We start from the raw sequence: 17,983 nt of genomic DNA on the forward strand, positions 1-17,983 counted from the left end.
TGTGCACATCTTTACCAACCACATAAAAATGTCTGCAGGTAATAAAAAGGCTTTATTCTCACTGACCCTGGCATATTTTATTGATACTCATTTTTTTCATTCTTACTTTCATCCATTGTGCTCTTTTTCCAGGCTTCTTACCATAAACATGCATCATAAGTATGATACATTTCTATTTTATAAAAATACCTGTAAAATGGCAGGCAGCCTGAGTTCTGGTCTTTGTTCTGTCATGTACTGATTCTACACTTTAAAAATATAAACACAGGTAAATGCACTGTCCTAAATGGACTGCTCCTGGAGAGTTAAAATATATTAATATGTCATCGGAATAATTACCCAGTATGCACAGGGATTTGGTCATGCTTCCCATAAATATAATGGTATAATTGTGTTTTAGTGTCCTGATCAGGAACTCTGCATCAAATAGATCATGTAACTACATCAGAGGAGTTACAATTTAGACTTAAGTTTAACCACCTTGAGCAACTTTCAAGTCTTTATACTTTAATGAAATTAAACTGTTTTAAAAACACTAATCAGTTAATACATTTGAAGAGGATTTTTTTTTTTTTTTACTTAAAAAAGCATTTATTCTATCAAGGCTCTGTCAGCCATGAAGAGAGTTTTAAAATGTCTCTTAAAAATAGGAAATATCCATTTTTAATGAAATCAGATAAATTGGATGGGATTGACTGTCCTGCTTGATAAAAGGGAGGAAGAGGAGGTGCAATAATTCAGTCTTGAATGTTTCAGAGGAATATTTTAAAGAAAAGCATTTTTGTAAGGATTTAAAAGACTAAGGAACACGCATGGAGCACCACCTTTATTTTTCATAAAGCATTGTGGAGTGTTCTCTGCATATCCAAATATGAGCAAGGAGAGAATTTAGCAAACTACAGGAACATTAACATTGGGAATAGTCTCCAAAAGCCATGTGTAGACACATTCTTCTACTTTTACTTGTAAAATTCAGCTTGGCCTGAGAGCAGATTTCTATAAGCAAAGGGCAGAAGTCAAAACAGAAGTCTGATGAATTTCTCTATCCAAAATGGTGGCTGTGGTTGTGGGCTTTCTCTTTATTTGTGGGGTAAGGAAAGTCTTTAAGTTGCAAAAGGTTGCTTGTCTTCTAAAGGACAAGTAAGTACTGAGAAACATCTGGGAATGATGATATTTCCCACATAGACATCAGTGAGTCCCAGAGTCACCCTAGCTAGCATGGAGTCACCATGGGTGGTCTCAGAGCATTGTGTGTTCAGAGTGTGTTACCTGTCTGCTGCCCCTGACCAGCCTCTCTTTTGTTTACAGCTGTGTCTTCACCATCATCCTTCACAATGAAAACAAATACACTGAGCACGTCGGTGCCTAATTCCTATTACCCAGGTAACAGATTTTTCCATTGTCTCCTCTGTGCTCTCTCCTCAGCAGTCAGATTCACTCCGCCCTCTCTCTGCTATCCCTGGTGCTTGAGGGGCTTACTGTGTTTGAGATGTTGTAACCTAATGCTTTTCTACAGCTTTCTATGCGGAAAACAGGGGTGGGCATTCATCAATCATTTACTGTTCTTTCTCTTTTTACTTTCTCTGCATTGACCTGCTTACGGTGTATGACAGACCCATTTGTGCCAACTGCAATTTTAGGTGAGAACATTTCCCTTTACCACAGTTTATTGCAGGAGTAATTTAGAAAGTCAGTGACCACTCTGTAGGAGATTGGAGTTTTAATTCTGTATAATGCAGTGATTATAAGCACTACACGGGGGAGGTGGGTGGCCTGGGTCATGGAGTTAAAGGAAGAAAAGACTTCTCTAAACAGCCACCATTAATGAGGGGTTTGCTGCATGTGTTTTGGGGATGATACCGACAGCTTCAAATGAACACTCTCAGCTCCAGTATTCTCCCCTTCTGTGTTCAGAACTTAAAGTTAGGTCTGATCCCAGGGGAAAAAAACAAGGTGTCACCACTCAGCTGCGTACTTTCCAAGAGCTGAATTCTGTCTCATGTGATAGTCATAAAAGTGAAAATAGCTTCTCATTATTTTCACTTATTGCCAAGCACTAAAAACTTCAATTTTAACAATAGCATTTTTCTAATTATGCCAAATGTTATGCAGAAAGATGATCACAATGGAATTTTGGCCCCCTACTCATCCTCAGTGCCACTCAGGGTACCCGCCCCGCCCCCCCCAGCTTCCAAAGTGTCTGTCACACAGCGGAATTTCAAAGGAGCTGATGATCTGAACAGCAAAATGACAAGATGGCACTTATAATCATACGGTTTATTATGTGTCAGATGCCACTAGGAGTGAACTAAGATGTTAACCCGGTGGGGCAGAATGCATTTAAAGTATGAAATATTCCCAGCAGGGGGTTACAGAAAAAAATCCCGTTTGTCCAATATAAGAAGGGCGAGGAGAAAAATGGCATTGCCTGGCTGTGATAACCAAACAAGCATGAGCTGCTGTTGCATTTGAGACGCATAAATAACCCGAGTGTATCACGGCTGTGTTCTCTTTCTACTACTAACCTTTCCGAAAAGGAGCACAACAAAAACGACTTCAAGGTATATAACAATTCATTGTAGCAAGAGTTCCATCCTCAATTGTTCGACTTCTCCTTCCTAATTCACTTGACAAGGGTTTATATCTTTGCAACATAATTTTTTCCCCCTCTGCTTCTCTTTTCTCTAAGTTGTTACGATTTTTGTATAGAAGGTAATTTTTATTTTCCTAATGGTGTTCTGTGGGCTTAAGTAAGTTTGTTGCCTATGGAAAAAATGAATTAAGAAGTTTAAGAATGGATATAAAACAGAGTTTTTAAATTTGGCATCATTCGGAGGGCTAACAAAGCCCACTAAACCCTCCCCACACACACACTTTTAATACCAATTAAAAGGGAAAGAAAACTGCATTTTATTCCTTTCATAAGTGAGGGGCACAGGCTAATCTTAGGTACCAGAACAATGTAATCTACATGCAAATGGCATTTGCAGAATCTTTTGATAGGCGAAGATTTGCGATTTCTTTATGTGCTGTGGCATTCATTATGAGGTTCCTCTAGTAGATTTTCTGACCTTGGGGGAGCTGTGAGTGGGGAGGACTAAGATGTGCATTGTCAGAAGGAAGAAAATGTTCAGATTTCACAGCAGGATTAAGATAAGCTTATTAAACAAATATTCTTTAAAGTCGCTGCTTTGTTATTATGAACATTAATTACATCTTTTAAAGTTGATTAGGTTTCTTTACTGAAAGGGAATCACTTGGACAGACAATTCAAGTAGCAAAAATGATGCGCATTGTAAAAAATAAGTCACCCAGATAGACCAATAACTGTTATCATGTATAGCTTATATAGATACCAAGTGGCGGTACTTGGGAACTGCATTCCTTACATGTTACTTGGTGCAAATGTGAATCTACATATTGAGTAATAAGGATTGGTGAGGTTAGCACTTGAAACCAGGGAAGAATATAAGATACATATCTACTCTGGCAGCTTTGGGGGATAGTAGCAGTTATAATTTACGCAAAGACAAGAAGAAATGTTTTGCTGTGAGTCAGAGCTCAGCACAATTAAATTCTCTAGCACCTTCAGCTTTACCTTTCTCGTGCTAAGGTGCCCATCCCTAATGTATAGAGCTGGAGTATATCTTTATTTCATTTGCTTGTAAAAATATAGATGATTAAATGGATGGATGGATAGCTGGCTGGCTGACTGGATGGATGGATGGATAGACAAGACAGATACAACCTACCCTACCTCAAAAATATTGCATCCGTTTCAACATAAGGTTTTCCAGCTAGTTTGTTAAAAATTCAAGATAATTCATAAAGAATATAGGTAGAATTAATTTTCAGTTCTTAGAAAACCATCAGAACTATTAGTGAGAAGCTTTATTTCTAATGTGCTCTTCTGCATTATTTTTAATTTAAAAAAAATGTTGAGGCTGGACACTATGGTGCAAGCATGTAATCCCAGCACTTTGGGAGGCCAACGCGGGAAGGTCGCTTGATGCCAGGAGTTCAAGGCCAGCCTCGACAACATAGGGAGACCCCCATCTCTTCAAAAAATAATAATCATAAAAAATTAGCCAGCATGGTGGAATGCATCTGTATTCCCAGCTACTCAAGAGGCTGAGGCAGGAGGATTGCTGGAGCCCAGGAGTTTGGGGCTGCAGTAAGCTATGACAGAGCCACTGCCCTCCAACCTGGAGGATGAAGAAAGACCCTGTCTCTAAAAAAAATATAGAAAAAAAAATTGTTGACGGGTAATTTTTAAACACATAAAGGAAATTAATGACCAATAATATATTTTATCAATAATAATTCTTTTTTAAGTTAGAGAAAATTACTAATTTTAGTGGAATCAAGAATATCTAGTAGTATAAGTGACCCGATTTCATAGCAGCACACAAGAAGCCTTCTATTCCCTCTTCCATATGCATGTACTAGATAATAGGGCTCTTCTTTCAGGGACTTGGTAGTGTTTAAATGCTTCAAGATGTGTTCCACGCTAGTAATGAGGCCAAGATGGCATAACGCAGCACAGGATCATTACACACAACAGTGACAGTGGTTGTAGCTCTGTGGATCTAAAACTTCCAAGAATACGTAGCCCTGGGATCAGAGCATTGCTAGGATGCTGGCGTGTCCACGTGAAGGACCCAAATCATTTATGGGAAGTTTAGAAGGTCAACCCACCATGGAGGGCATGTTAATTATGTTCATCCCATAAGATACAAAACTGAGAGAACGAGAGAGGCACAGAGGGGAAACTAATTAATGTTCCATTTATTTTAGTATAAAGAACAGAACTTGCTGCTGGAGTAGCTCAAAGCTCAAGAGATTCAGTACTTCAGCAGGGTTCCTGTATCCCAGTTTATAAAGCTTGGCAGTTGCCAGCAAGCAAATCTGATGTGAAAATTTCCAGGTTTATTTGTAACTATTAAAATGGGAACATATGAATTGCTAAATTTCAAAGCAAATCCAAATGAAACAAAAATCATAAAATCAACTTACCACCCTTTTTTATTTTGTCTTTGTGTCTTTAGCCACGTTGTAGTGATCCAGGTGCCATTTCAGCAACAGCAACATAGCTACACACTTGTGTACCACCTTTCATACCATGCATCCCCAGGTGCTTTGCGATGCAGATAGAAGTGAGGTTTCAAAACCAGGCCCTGCTAATCAAGCACCCTTGGACTAAATTTTCTTCAGAGCTGAACTTCTCAGTAAAAAATAAATAACATATGAATAACTATAGCTGAATTCCCTATTGATATACAATCTGGTAACTTTTAAAACTTGAATATATCTTTTATATGTTTTACATAACATTCTCATTTTAAGTGACTTTAGCATTATATTTTGGCAACACCCATCCTCAATCATAAAACTGCTAAAGGGATTCAGCATTATAATGAGTTAACCTGTAGAATATGGAATTCTTAATCTAATAGCATTTCCCTGCATAAGACATTTTTAATAGGTACCATTTCTGCAGTTCATTAACCTAATTTTCTAGTAGTCATCCATTAAAATAGAGCCTCTTTAGGCTTATTTGACCAAATTTTGACATTAATTTTATAGTACAATTTGGTTGACTTGTTCAAGAAATTTAAATGAGAAATTGTGTTGAATACAAATAAGACTTATTTAGACATTACTTGGTTCATGGGGGATGAAAAGCAATTATGCTAATTTTAACCTCCTTTTTGTTATTGAGTACTTAAATTCAATGCTTCCATCCTAACGTGATGGAAGAATTGAGGCTTCGCCCTCTGACCACCTCTGAATAGAAAACTTAACTGGAAAGTTAAAGCATAAAATAAAACTACCTGTAATTATGCACGCAGTACTATTGCTTATGCCCTGTTTCCTTTTTCTCCTCCTTTTTTCTCCTGATATGTATCTTCTTAAAAGTGCCAATAAATGGTAAGTTCCCCGATTCGCCCCATGGAAGAGTTGTGGAGGGAGTGGGAGTGTGTGTCTTACTGGTAGATTCTGACAAAGCCAGCTGGTGCTGCTCTGTGCTGGCGTGCATGTTTGCCTTTGTAGAACATTCCATGTGTGATGTGTTGGTCCACAACATTTTGTCAAGCTTTCTGATACCAGAGCATGCAAAGTGATTCATCAAAACGTTATCCCCACCAGGTTCCCTTTTATTTTTCCACTCTTCTTTGATTTCATGTATTAAGTCCACATTTCCATTGCTAGCTTTATAAGCCACACCATTTTGTGCACTTTTATTTTGCTCACAGAACATTTGTGCAGAGTTTATTTATGTCATCATACGAACTACTGAACTAACGTTTCAAAGAATACAAGGCTGGTTTTGCACCAGGTCTTGATGAAGTTTCAGGTTGAAACTTTAACAAACTTTAGCACTGGAAGGCTAAAGGGCTCTTCTCAATTAGCTTTGTGAAAGCAATATATCGTTTGGACTGCTTTGTAAAAGAAAGATTTCTGCACATTCCTATGAGTATTGCCAACCCCATTTAAATTTCTAAACATTTAACTTTTCTTTTTTGCTGAGCCATCATAGGGAATTTTACAGCCCTAGGTGAGGGGATGCCAGGAGCCAGCTTCTTAGCATTCTCAGTGATGCCAACATAGCTCCCTGGCTCTCCCTCATTTTCTCCCTGGCCTTCTTTTCCTAGATGAAACCCACACGATGGCCAGCGATACCAGCAGCTTGGTGCAGTCCCATACTTACAAGAAGCGGGAGCCGGCCGACGTGCCCTATCAGACCGGGCAGCTCCACCCCGCCATCCGGGTGGCAGACCTCCTTCAGCACATCACACAGATGAAGTGTGCCGAGGGCTACGGCTTCAAGGAGGAATACGAGGTGAGCACCAGCTCTGTGCCAGGGCTTTCCCCTTCCTTCTTGGACTCCATGCCAGATACTATGCTCCCAACTCAATCAGAAAGCCAAAGGAACTCCCCAGCCCTGAGAAATGCCAGAAAGAGACGAAGTACGGTTGTCTCTCGGTATTCTAGGGGATTGGTTCCAGGACCCCAGCATATGTCCAAGTCCCGGAGTGAGCCCTGTGGAACCTGAGAATCCAAAAAGCCAGTCCTCCAGATCCATGGGTTTTGCATCCCAAGGATATTATATATATTCTTTTCAATCCGCATTTGATTGACTATGCAGATGCAGAACCCTAGGATATGGAGGCCGACTGTATTTTATCCGTGGATCCACTTTCATCTGATAGTAAAACTTATTACCAAGTTCACATGTATTACATGGAAAAAGGAAGAATGCTTTGCCTTTTACCTTATTCTGCACAAATATACAATGAAAACAAATTTACCAGGGTCTCTTCCCCTCCCCATCCTGTTTTTTTCTCTTTTTTTCTTCTTCCCTCTCTCAGAATTAAGTTTTAGTTCATGTTTCCCTCCCCATTCTTGATCACCTTCCTTGACTTTTCCTGTAATTATGATATTAAATCCTAATGATTTTGTAGTCATTATCTCAGGAAGAAACTGTCCACTTAAAGCAATTATAGACCAACCAGCAATGTCATGTGGTGGAGATCAGACAGCAGTACAGGGACTGGCTTTTGTCATGGCAGTGACAGCTATTACTGTCCAGCCAGCCCAGAGAGCATGCCACTGTCTTGGGCTCTTGTGTGGGCAGCTGTCAGGGACATTTCTGGGAACAATGATATTCTCCGAATATATAAAATATAGGGCTTACCCCTTTCACACCCTATGCCATTAGTTAATTCTGTTGGAAGGTCATTCAAGAAATGAAGAGAATTAATTGATCGAAGAAGTCTAATTCAAAGAAGCATGCCATCCCTTGAGTGGGTGCTGTGGGGCACAGGAAGCAGGACAGGAAAGTTGGATTGCTTTTTTATGTTATTAAAATCAGTCCGCAGTCATTGATGAAGATAAAGTAGCATGCTTACTCAGAGTGAAAATAGGATTATGTAGACAGGTGATTTTTGTAAACCTTAGAATGTGGTTCTGGTCTCATATTCACCTAACTAGCTCAGAGTTGGGAGACATCTTGTCTAGAATGAGAGTATTTTTGAAATCTGTTTCTACCACCTGGATAGTCTGTGAGTTTCAAACTCTGTTTCTTCTCTTCTTGGGGGCACACTCAACATCACTTCATTTTATGCCCCAGCTACTGCATTGTCTTGAGTTTAGCTCTCTTTCCAAGCTTGATCATCAAAGATTCATTACAGCAGTCAAAGCAACACATGGTACCACTGTTGGCTGAGCCAGTGCTACACTTCTTTTAGGAATAAGGCTTTGGTCCAAAGCAGACATAGACACACTTTGCCCTGCTAACATGTGCATCCTGGTATATTACCAATGACCTCAGTTCAGAAGGCTGTGAAGCCAAAGAATCCCATCCAGACCATGCCCCAGAGTTTCGTTGATGTCCAGAAAATATTTTCGGTTGAAGTTCTGCATTTTAGCAACCCTGAAATTCCTAGATTCATCTTTAGCAATTCAGTGTGTAAATTCGGTGAAATTGACTGCCTTTGCATATTTCCTCATGCACTTTTAAAGTCTAGCTTAGGAATTAATAGGATTAAGAGTAAGACTTCCAAAAGCTTAATATCGTATGAAAGACAAAATTAGGTTATTGAGAAAATATAAGCCTAATGAATAGGGATGACATCTAAGTTCTATCCCATATTCTGAATGCTGCAGATATTGCTGAAATGTTTATTAAAGATGTTAATGTCAAAGAGATTAGTTTTAGGCTCAAATAACAATTCATGAAATAACCTGAGCCCAATTTTTCATGAACTGTTTAAAAATACCTACTTCCTATAACATGCTATAGACAGTGCATATTTGAAAGATGTAGAAAATGTTTCCCATTCAGATCTTCTGAATAAATATGATTTATAAGTATAAACTGAAATATTGCATACTAATTTTAACCATATTCTAACTGACAACTAATTTAGTTGCCAAAATAAAATGTTGTATTCATTAACTACTTTGCAGAGAACTTTTCTCATTTCAGCTATTCTGTGATCAGAGCGGACTGCTAAAAAGTGAATACTTTTAAACCCTAAAGCCATTGTTAATATAAGAAAAAAGAAGGAAAGGAAATAATGAACAAAACACATATACTAGAGATGAAATCAGGAACAGATGGGAAGGAACTATTGGGAGGAGTATGAAACGAGCAGTTCTGTTAGGAGTAATCCCGTCACTGAGTGCTGTGCCCCTCGTGCCGCCCTCCTGGAGGGATGCTGATGTTGTCGTCTGGTGGGGCAGATGACAGGGAAGTGAGGAGTGGTGATGGTGGGCAGGTGTGCCTGTGCCATGGCTGCAGGGAGAAGGGGACGCCCCTAAGAAGCGTGTGTCATGGAGTGACATGCTCTGGTCTTGATGGAGGCACTGCCAGGCTTCTGGGAACTGGTCTTGATGGAGGCACCGCCAGGCTTCTGGGAACTGGTGGTGGAGTGGAAGGTCCCAGACTGCAGGTCCTCATATGTCCCACTTTCTCTAACCCCAGGGAGGTGTTACTCTCATGAGAATCTGGAAAATCCTTAAACAGTTATTTTTTTGAAATTCATTTAGTGTTAAGACCTCTAACAAAACAGACCTCTTTCCGTCACGCTGTAAAGTCTGCATCCTTTTCATTAACACATGCCCAGAGTCAAGAGTGTTGAGTGCTAACTGGTGTAGTGGGAGTCTCTGTGCTATTCAGAGAGGCCATCCCACCCAACAGATACTGAGAGGCTGTGGTTTGGAACACAGGCTCTGGCACCACACTGCCTGCATTCAAACCCAGCTCTGCTGCTTAGGTGTGTGACCTTGGGCAAGTCATCTAACCTCTCTGGGCCTCAGTTTCCAAATCTATAAATAAAATAATGATGGTATCAATCTCAAAAGGTTGTTGTGAGGAGTAAATCATTTTAATGTAGGTGCTAGAATTATATCTGGCATATAGTAAGTGTTCATTTGAAGTGTTAGCTAGTAGAAGAAAAAAAATACTAATGTATAATAAGATCCAAGAGCAGAAGTTCACACCATGTTCTTTATAGGGAAACTTTGTTATGCTGAGGTTTCAGTAAAACTCTCATCTCTTGTGCATAGCAGTCTGAGGACAGAGTGAGCCACATGTTAGGACAGGGGTTAGACTTTTGCTTCATCTCCAGGGCTGGATAATTTTCTTACCATGTACCATATATCATCAGAAATTCCCGTTAACAAGTAACTTACAAACAGATAGACTAGACTGTATGGATTAAGAGTTTAAGAACTGAGAAAATAAATTTTTAAAAATATATGCTGTCATGTATTATTGCTGTAATAGTATTTCCCTATGTAAGTTGGAGAGTCCTGAGGAATACTATAACTCTAGACTGCATAATCCTCCTGACAAGTTATTGGTTGCTGCGTTGGTGTCTTCGGCAAGGTAGGATTTGGGGAAGAGTTCAGTTTTACCAATCATACGCTGCACGTGGCACCAGGGATACACAGGAGAGCTGCTCCTCCCTGTGCCTGACGGGGAGGCTGACAGGGCAGGAAAAGGCAGCTGGGTAATGACTACAGTTTGTCCAGTCAAACCCTGCACCCTCTAAGAGAGATGCGCAAGCATCCTCTGAAGGCCAGTGGGGTCACCTGAGCCAGCCAAGAGCAAGGATGACTTCTCTCCTGGAAGATGAGTGGGAGTTGACCAGGAGAAGGTGAAAGAGGGTAGCAGTCCAGGTAGACCCAAAAGCAGGAGAATGGGGTTTTCTGGGGAAATGGCAGGAGAGCTATATGCCTGAGTCCCAGGAGGGCTGCTCTGTGGATGGATGAGGATGGTCAGGGCTCCCATCACCAAAAGCACCTCCTGTGTCACACTGAGAGGTTTGGACGTCATTTTAGAAGCAGTAAAAGAGAAGAAAGACTCAAATAGCCCGAGTCTCATTCGTGTACTTGGATGGAGAGCATTTAGTCTGAACAGCTCAGTTTTAAAATATTATTTGTATGAGGCATACAGGCAATTGCTTAAAAGGTAGTACCCCAAAAAAGTGAAGGAGAAAGGGAATGTGTGTTTTCTTTAAAAGTTCCTGGTATTCAAAAATCCTGTGGAATGCTTGGCTTCAAGACTTGTTGAAGCAGTGAATTACTTCAGTACTGAAGCATCTTTGGGGATAAATCTAAAGAATGGCTCTGGTAGTTGCTGTGGCTGTAATCGTCACATCAGCCTTTCAGGTCTTCTTCAATCTGTGTATATCAGGAAATGCCAGTCATTTACGTTGTAAAATATTTTTGAAGTAGTGATGTTCTCTCTGCCGAACAGGTTTCAACCAATTCTTCTTTATTGTTTTCAAGACAGTGGTGTCTCAAAATTGGCCTAAACACAGAAGGATTCATTACTGATCAAGCAGCTGACAGAAGTGTGTCCAAACAAGAGCAGACCGTGCGGTGGGGATGAGATGGAGCAGAGCTCAGTGCAGATTTTTTATTTGATTTTGTTCTAACTAGATAGTCATATGGCACCTCTCACCAGGGAGATGCAATAATTTGATTCAAAAGAAACTCAGACATGAATCACAATAAAGAAGTAAACTTGATGAATTGAACAGAAAATGGCACATTGTCAACGGAGTGGTCTTTCTCCTCCGGAGAAAGGCGGAACGGAAAGGGCAAGCTTGTTTGTGTTGCTGTGAGAGAATAGCTACCTGGTTCCTCTGACCAGCAAAGGGCGGTCTGTGCTAAGCCCCTGGGGGAAACCTATGGGCTTCTCAGAAAAGTAGAAGAGAGAGCGCTTCACTCACGGGGGATAGACAGGTCAGACTCAGCCACCCTGCCCCACGCAGACTTCTGGGCCTTTCTCAGCTGGAGTTGAACAGGGACATTTGCCATGACTGCAGCTCTGCCCTGAACCCTCACACCCAGCCCTAGACAGGGGTGTGCTGCACCCCTTTTAAGTGGCTTGATACCATGTCAGGTCCAACGTTGTGATCCTGTGCGAGTGGGGAGTCAGTTCCTCCCCCTCTGTAGTCCCCAGAGGACCTTTGATGCCTCGATTTTTTTTTTATGCCTCAATTTTTGAACTGATTCTAAGTCCCTTTGGAGATCCAGGCAGAAAGACAACCCTAAATAGGAAAACAGCCAAGTTATTCTGAAAGAATATGTTTTGCTATAACTGTAAAATTAAGATAAAGAAAGGACGTCAATTGAAGGCTACTTCCAGAGAGGATGTCCTGAAAAACGCAGATGGTACTATTTTATTAGCTAATAGTGTCACTCTGGGGCGCAAAAAATTGTTTCCAATTACTAGAGCTGAAACGTATCAAAGGCCGAAGTAACTCTTTCCATCCTATTCTTCAAAAAAAAAAAAAAAGTGTGTTTGTACGTGTATGTATCTAAATATATTTAGAAAAGCATTATCTTTATGCTACCTACTTTTTTGTTTGTTTGTTTTGTTTTGTTTTTGAGACAGTGTCTTGCTCTGTCACCCAGACTGGAGTGCAGTTGCACAATCTCAGCTTACTGCAACCTCTACCTCTGGACTAAAGCGATACTCAAGCCTCAGCCTCCTGAAAGCTGGGACTACAGGTTCGCATGACCCTGCCCGGCTAATTTTTGTATTTTTAGTAGAGGTGGGTTTTCGCCATGTTAGCCAGGCTGGACTCAAACTCCTGACCTCAAGTAATCTGCCTGCCTCAGCCTCCCAAAATGCTAGGATTATAGGCATAAGCCACTGTGCTCAGCCCCACATACTTTTCTTATATTATGCCTCTCTTCAGGCACAATCACTGGTGATTAATTTTGTAGTTGAACGTGAAGATTGTTTTTTAGCTCAGTTTAAACTGGGGAATTGAAAACATTATGCTAGAGTCTTCAGAATTAGGTGAAACCTGTGAAGTTTTCTGAGCAACCTGTATTTTCTTTAAACACGTCTGTCTCCTTGTAGCTCCCTTTAGGTCTTTTTTAAACACATGAGTTGTATATCCCCCCACCTCGTATCCTTCCCCCATTTTCTAAGTAAAACAGCTGACTTTGTCAAATGTAAGCTCAGTGTTTTATTTGCTGGCTCTGTCTATATTTGACAAAGCTGTGGCAACTTAAGAAAAAATTATTATTAAAATGTCTCACCTGCCCTCTAAAATCTTGCTTTTTTTTTTTTTTTTTTTTTTTTTTTTGGAGACTGAGTCTTGCTCTGTGGCCCAGGCTGGAGTGCAGTGGTGCCATCTCAGTTCACTGCAACCTCCGCCTCCTGGGTTCAAGCGATTTTCCCAACTCAGCTTCCCAAGTAGCTGAAGCTACAGGCACATGCCACCACACCCGGCTAATGTTGTATTTTTAGTAGAGTTTTTCACCATGTTGGCCAGGCTGGTCTCTAACTTCTGACCTCTGGGTGATCCACCCATCTCAGCCTCCCAAAGTGTTGGGATTACAGGCATGAGCCACTATATCTAGCCCAAAATCTCACTCTTATTTACTTGCCTCCTACCTCAGTGAAGCCAGCTGTTCTTGTCTGTTTAATGTTGCTACAACAGAATACCTGAGGCTGGGTCATTTGTAAAGAAAAAAGGTTCTGCAAGCTGGGAAGGAGAGAAGCATGACACTGCCCTGGTGAGGGCCATGTGCTAAGTCAAAGAGGAAGTGGACACGTGCAGTGAGAGAGGACCCAACAGGAGGAGAATTGCTTTTTTTGCTTGTTTTTTTTTTTTAAGAGACAGGGTCTCACTCTGTTGCCCAGGCTGGAGTATAGTAGTATAATCATAGCCTACTACAGCCTTGACCTCCTCAGCTCAAGAAATCCTCCCACTCAGCCTCCTGAGTAGCTGGGACTACGGGCACGCACCACCAAGCCCAGCTAGCTTTTTTATTTTTTTGTAGAGACAGGGTCTCACTATGTTGCTGAGGCTGGTCTTGAACTCCTGGACTCAAGTGATCCTCCCACCTCAGCCCCCTAAAGCACTGGAGCTACAGGCATGAACCACCTCACCCGGAATTGCTCTATAACAACCTGCTCTTGTGGTAACTAAGCCAGTTTTGCCAGAGCACGACTCACTCGTGAGCATGAGGATGGCACCAACCCATTCATGAGGGATCTACTCCCCTGATCCAAACACCTCCCACTGGGCCCCATCTCCCAACACTGCCACACCAGGGACCAGATTTCAACATGAGTTTTGTTGGGGACAAGCAAACCATATTGAAACCGTAGCACCAGCATATCCTACAAAAAGCACTCCCAGAAAGCCACGGCTGTCTGCAGAGACCGCAGTTCTGACTCCCTCCCTTCAGACGCCCTTCCATGGGAAAGGCCTTGAGTTGGGGAGGACAAGCCCTGGAAGCTGGAGACCAGCCCTGCAGCAGGGTGCGAGACAAGGGCACCCTGGGCACCTGGGCTCCCCCTTGTTGGGAGTTGGTCAGCAGAGGGATAATTGCACACACTTCTAGACGACTTTTCAGAATGGTGCACAGCAGCCCCTTTGCTGGCTTTTGCACAAAGAAGCAGGGGCAGGTGGAATCAAAGGCACTTTGTGTTACTCAGCTGACAGAACATTGCCTGTGCACAGCTGGTTCGTAGATTCTTTGTGCAGTCCAGAGGGGGAGGCGCCCCTTCCCTCACCTCCAGCCCACACACTTTTCAGATGTGCTTTTCAGTTCCTGCTTCGTATTCCAAGGGACCAGCTGAGTCAATCAATTGGCACAATCAGTGCAGGTTGTTTTCTGTCCCACAGGATACAAAACAAACAAAACCATTGAAGACTAAGGATGGGGAGCTGGGGGTGGGGAGGCACTGGCAGGCACCGTAAATGCATTAAGAATCACACAGCTGTGTCTCCGATGGCTGAAGCAGCCAAGTGATTTTTGACGTTCTTTTTTCCTTTAATTATTATGGTGCTGGTAAGCCAGGTCCATAAGAAAATGATAAACACTTCTCTCTGAAATTTTGAGATGGCTTCAAGCTATTTGGGCAAGTAAGGTGTATGTGTGTATGGGTACATTCTTAGTGGGTGAAAGTTTCTGCATATTTTTAAAAAATGCAAGAGAGAGAGTTGGTTTTGACATGAATATTTGGTTTATTTTTTTCTAAAGTACCAATAGAAGAGTGAGTTGCATGTGTTGTCTGCTCCACTCATTGTGCCGCTTTCGGGGCCTCTTTCATGTTAGCTAATTTTTTATGCAGTTTTCTTTTGCCCTTGCCTCTGATGACATCATACACAGGCTCAAACTTCAGAACATTCGATTAAAAATTGTTATGTCCTACAACTCTCCATGCTCCCACTGATGATAATTCATGGCAGTCGACATTTTCCAATTTGTGTGAAGCACTTCTAGGCAACTGTCTGGTTTCCATTTTGAAGCTGGTTATTAGAATTTTCTTTAACCTGAAAGAAGTTAAGCAATTTTCCCACTTGTTAACATGCTTTTAGTGTCAGATGCCATTAGCCACAAGTGCCTTCTCGGAGGACCTGGCCCAGAAGGGATAGTGAACGTGCTTGTGTGCCAGCATCTGTGGACCTTACGTGTGTCTGGTACTGGTCCTGCTTTTGATTAGTTTGATGCTGTCATAACCCACTAACATGGTCAAAGTAGATTTTTCATGGTTGCCATTGCCCCCGCCTCTCCCTCATCTCCACACCAGCAGGCTCAAGTCCCAACTGCTCTCTCTCCTCCCCATTTTCAGTGGCTCCCCTCTCTTCCCTGCCCTAGGGCCTGCCCTGATCACTTGTCTGTGCCACTGGAAGAGTCCCCTGATTTATCTCCCTACCTGGTCTTTCCCATTCAAATCTGTTCTGGACTCTGCAACCAATTTTCTTTGTAAGACGTAGATGTTATCATGTTTGACCGATGCTCAAGACTATGCCATGGATTCTTTCCAAAAATAAGAACCTCAGCATAGCATGTTCAGCCCTCTGTGCCACGACCTCACCCTGGGTTTCAGGCTTTCATTGTAATGCAGGTGCTTCCCACCATGCAGGCTTTGCTCTGCTTCTGCTCATGTCCTCACTACCTTGCCATTCTCCAGGCCTCCAGGGCTCATGCTGCAGGTTGTGGCCTCTGCCTGGCGTGACTTCAGCTCCTCCTTCACTTGCCACATCCATTCAGACACAGCTCAGATGTGACTGCCCCCCAAGCTGTCCCTGATCCCAACGAGAAGCAACCACTTCCCCCACAGTCTCACAGCTCTGTGTTTGAATAATATAGTAAGCAATATATTAACTGATAATACAGTAGGCAGTATATTAACTGATAATACAGTAGGCAATATATTAATTGATTTATTCAGTACGTATTTGACAAACAATACTGAATATGTGCTGAATTGATGTCTATGTAATTACACTTTGTAATTCATATTTGATGAATTGATTTCTGCATATTTAAACACATACACCTGTGCCTGGGGAAATGATAGAGATGGATATAGAACAATTAAAAAATACAAGCTCAGGATGTTACAAATCGTCATATAGGATCAAGTGGGCTAGCGGTGTCCAGTCAGAAAAACTGTACTGACCAACTTGAACCTGATCAATGCTGATCACCTAAAAATGGAAAGCGTAGATATATTCCATTTGGTCACTTTAGTTATTGAAAGCCAACCTATGTTTAAAAATTTGAGGATAGACTTTTTTATTTTTTCAAGATAGAGTCTCACTCTGCTGCCCAGGGTGGAATGCAGTGGTACAGTCTGGGTTCACTGCAACCTCCATCTGCCAGGTACAAGAGATTCTCCCCCCTCAGCCTCCTGAGTAGCTGGGACTACAGGCATGCACCACCACACCGGGCTAATTTTTGTAAGTTTAGTAGAGATAGGGTTTCCCCATGTTGTCCAGACTGGTCTCGAACTCCTGACCTCAGGTGATCCACCTGCCTAGGGCTGCCAAAGTGCTGGGATTACAGGTGTGAGCCATCACTCCCAGCTGAGGATAGGCATTTTTAATACATGTTTGCTTTACATTTCTTTTTTAACCTTGGTGCAGAAATGAAATATATTTGGTCTTTGTCTCTGGTTCCTGACACTGAGCTCTTAAAACCCTTGGAATTTTATGAGTGATGAGAGCATCTTTTACTAAAATCTAACTTTATGCTAATGATGACTTAGAGTGGAGCCCTTAGCTAGCCTCAGGATGGGGTGGGTCTCCAGAAAAACCTAATGATTGGAGAGGTGGAAGTTTTTCAGCCCCACACACCAACCTCCAGCGAAGCAGGATAGAGGCAGCTAGAGATCACACTCTCTAAAAACTCTTCAACAACAAGCTGTGATAAGCTTCTGGGCTGCTGAATATATACACGGGGGTGCTGGGTGGTGGCACATCCACAGAGGGCATGGAAGCTTGGCGTCATGGCCCCATACCCAGGCCTACGCACCTGTTCATCTGGTTGCTTGCCTGTTTCCTTTAAAATATCCTTTATAATAGACCAGTAAATGTGTGTTCCATGAGTTCTGTGAGCTGCTCTAGCAAATAAATTAAACCTAAGGAGGATGTCGTGGGAACCCTGATTGATAGTATAGAAGACAGCCTACTACCGGGGACTGGCATCTGAAGCGGGGGCGGCATTTTGTGGGACTGAGCCCTCAGCCTATGGGATCTGACTCCAGGTAGAAAGTGTCAGAATGGAAGCGAATGAGAGGACACGGAGTTGGTGTCCACTGGAGAGTTGCTTGGTGTGGAAAAATCCGGCACATCTGACCACAGCAGTGTTCTGTGCTGGGCTGAATGTGCGAGAGGAGGAAAAGCACTTTGGCTTTTTCCTATCTCTTACCAACCCCTAATAGAAGCAATGTAGAATTATTTATGTGAGACTCCAGTGCTTTCATAACATGACTATTCCGTGTCATGGAACATGACTATTCCAACAAAGAAACTCTATGTCATCATAGACAGTTTCACAGCTCGTAAAGGCATTTCAGAGGCGAGTAGGGCTTTGAGGGCTGGACTTCCCATAAGTCTTTCTTGGCTTCTAGAACTTTCATGTTGTTGAGAGTATCTGCCCATGTCTAACACCTACTATATTGGCACTGTACAAAGAACACACACACGGG

General features: G+C 42.0%; 1 protein-coding gene across 10 annotated transcripts in view; it reads left to right on the forward strand.

Moving 5' to 3' along the window:
* The window catches only part of LOC105478860 (protein tyrosine phosphatase receptor type M), an 826,332-nt gene that overhangs the window by 663,708 nt on the left and 144,641 nt on the right, over window positions 1-17,983 (forward strand). For 6 of the 10 annotated variants that reach the window (XM_071085869.1, XM_011736565.3, XM_071085871.1 and 3 more), the window contains 3 exons: window positions 1,309-1,383; window positions 1,614-1,640; window positions 6,657-6,844. In XM_071085869.1, coding sequence (XP_070941970.1) covers window positions 1,309-1,383; window positions 1,614-1,640; window positions 6,657-6,844 — 290 coding nt within the window. The remainder of the gene's footprint in view (window positions 1-1,308; window positions 1,384-1,613; window positions 1,641-6,656; window positions 6,845-17,983) is intronic. The other 4 variants (XM_011736570.3, XM_071085870.1, XM_071085875.1 and 1 more) reach the window with 1 other exon arrangement.

This window comes from Macaca nemestrina, chromosome 19 (assembly GCF_043159975.1).
Source record: "Macaca nemestrina isolate mMacNem1 chromosome 19, mMacNem.hap1, whole genome shotgun sequence".
Taxonomy (NCBI): Eukaryota; Metazoa; Chordata; class Mammalia; order Primates; family Cercopithecidae; genus Macaca; species Macaca nemestrina.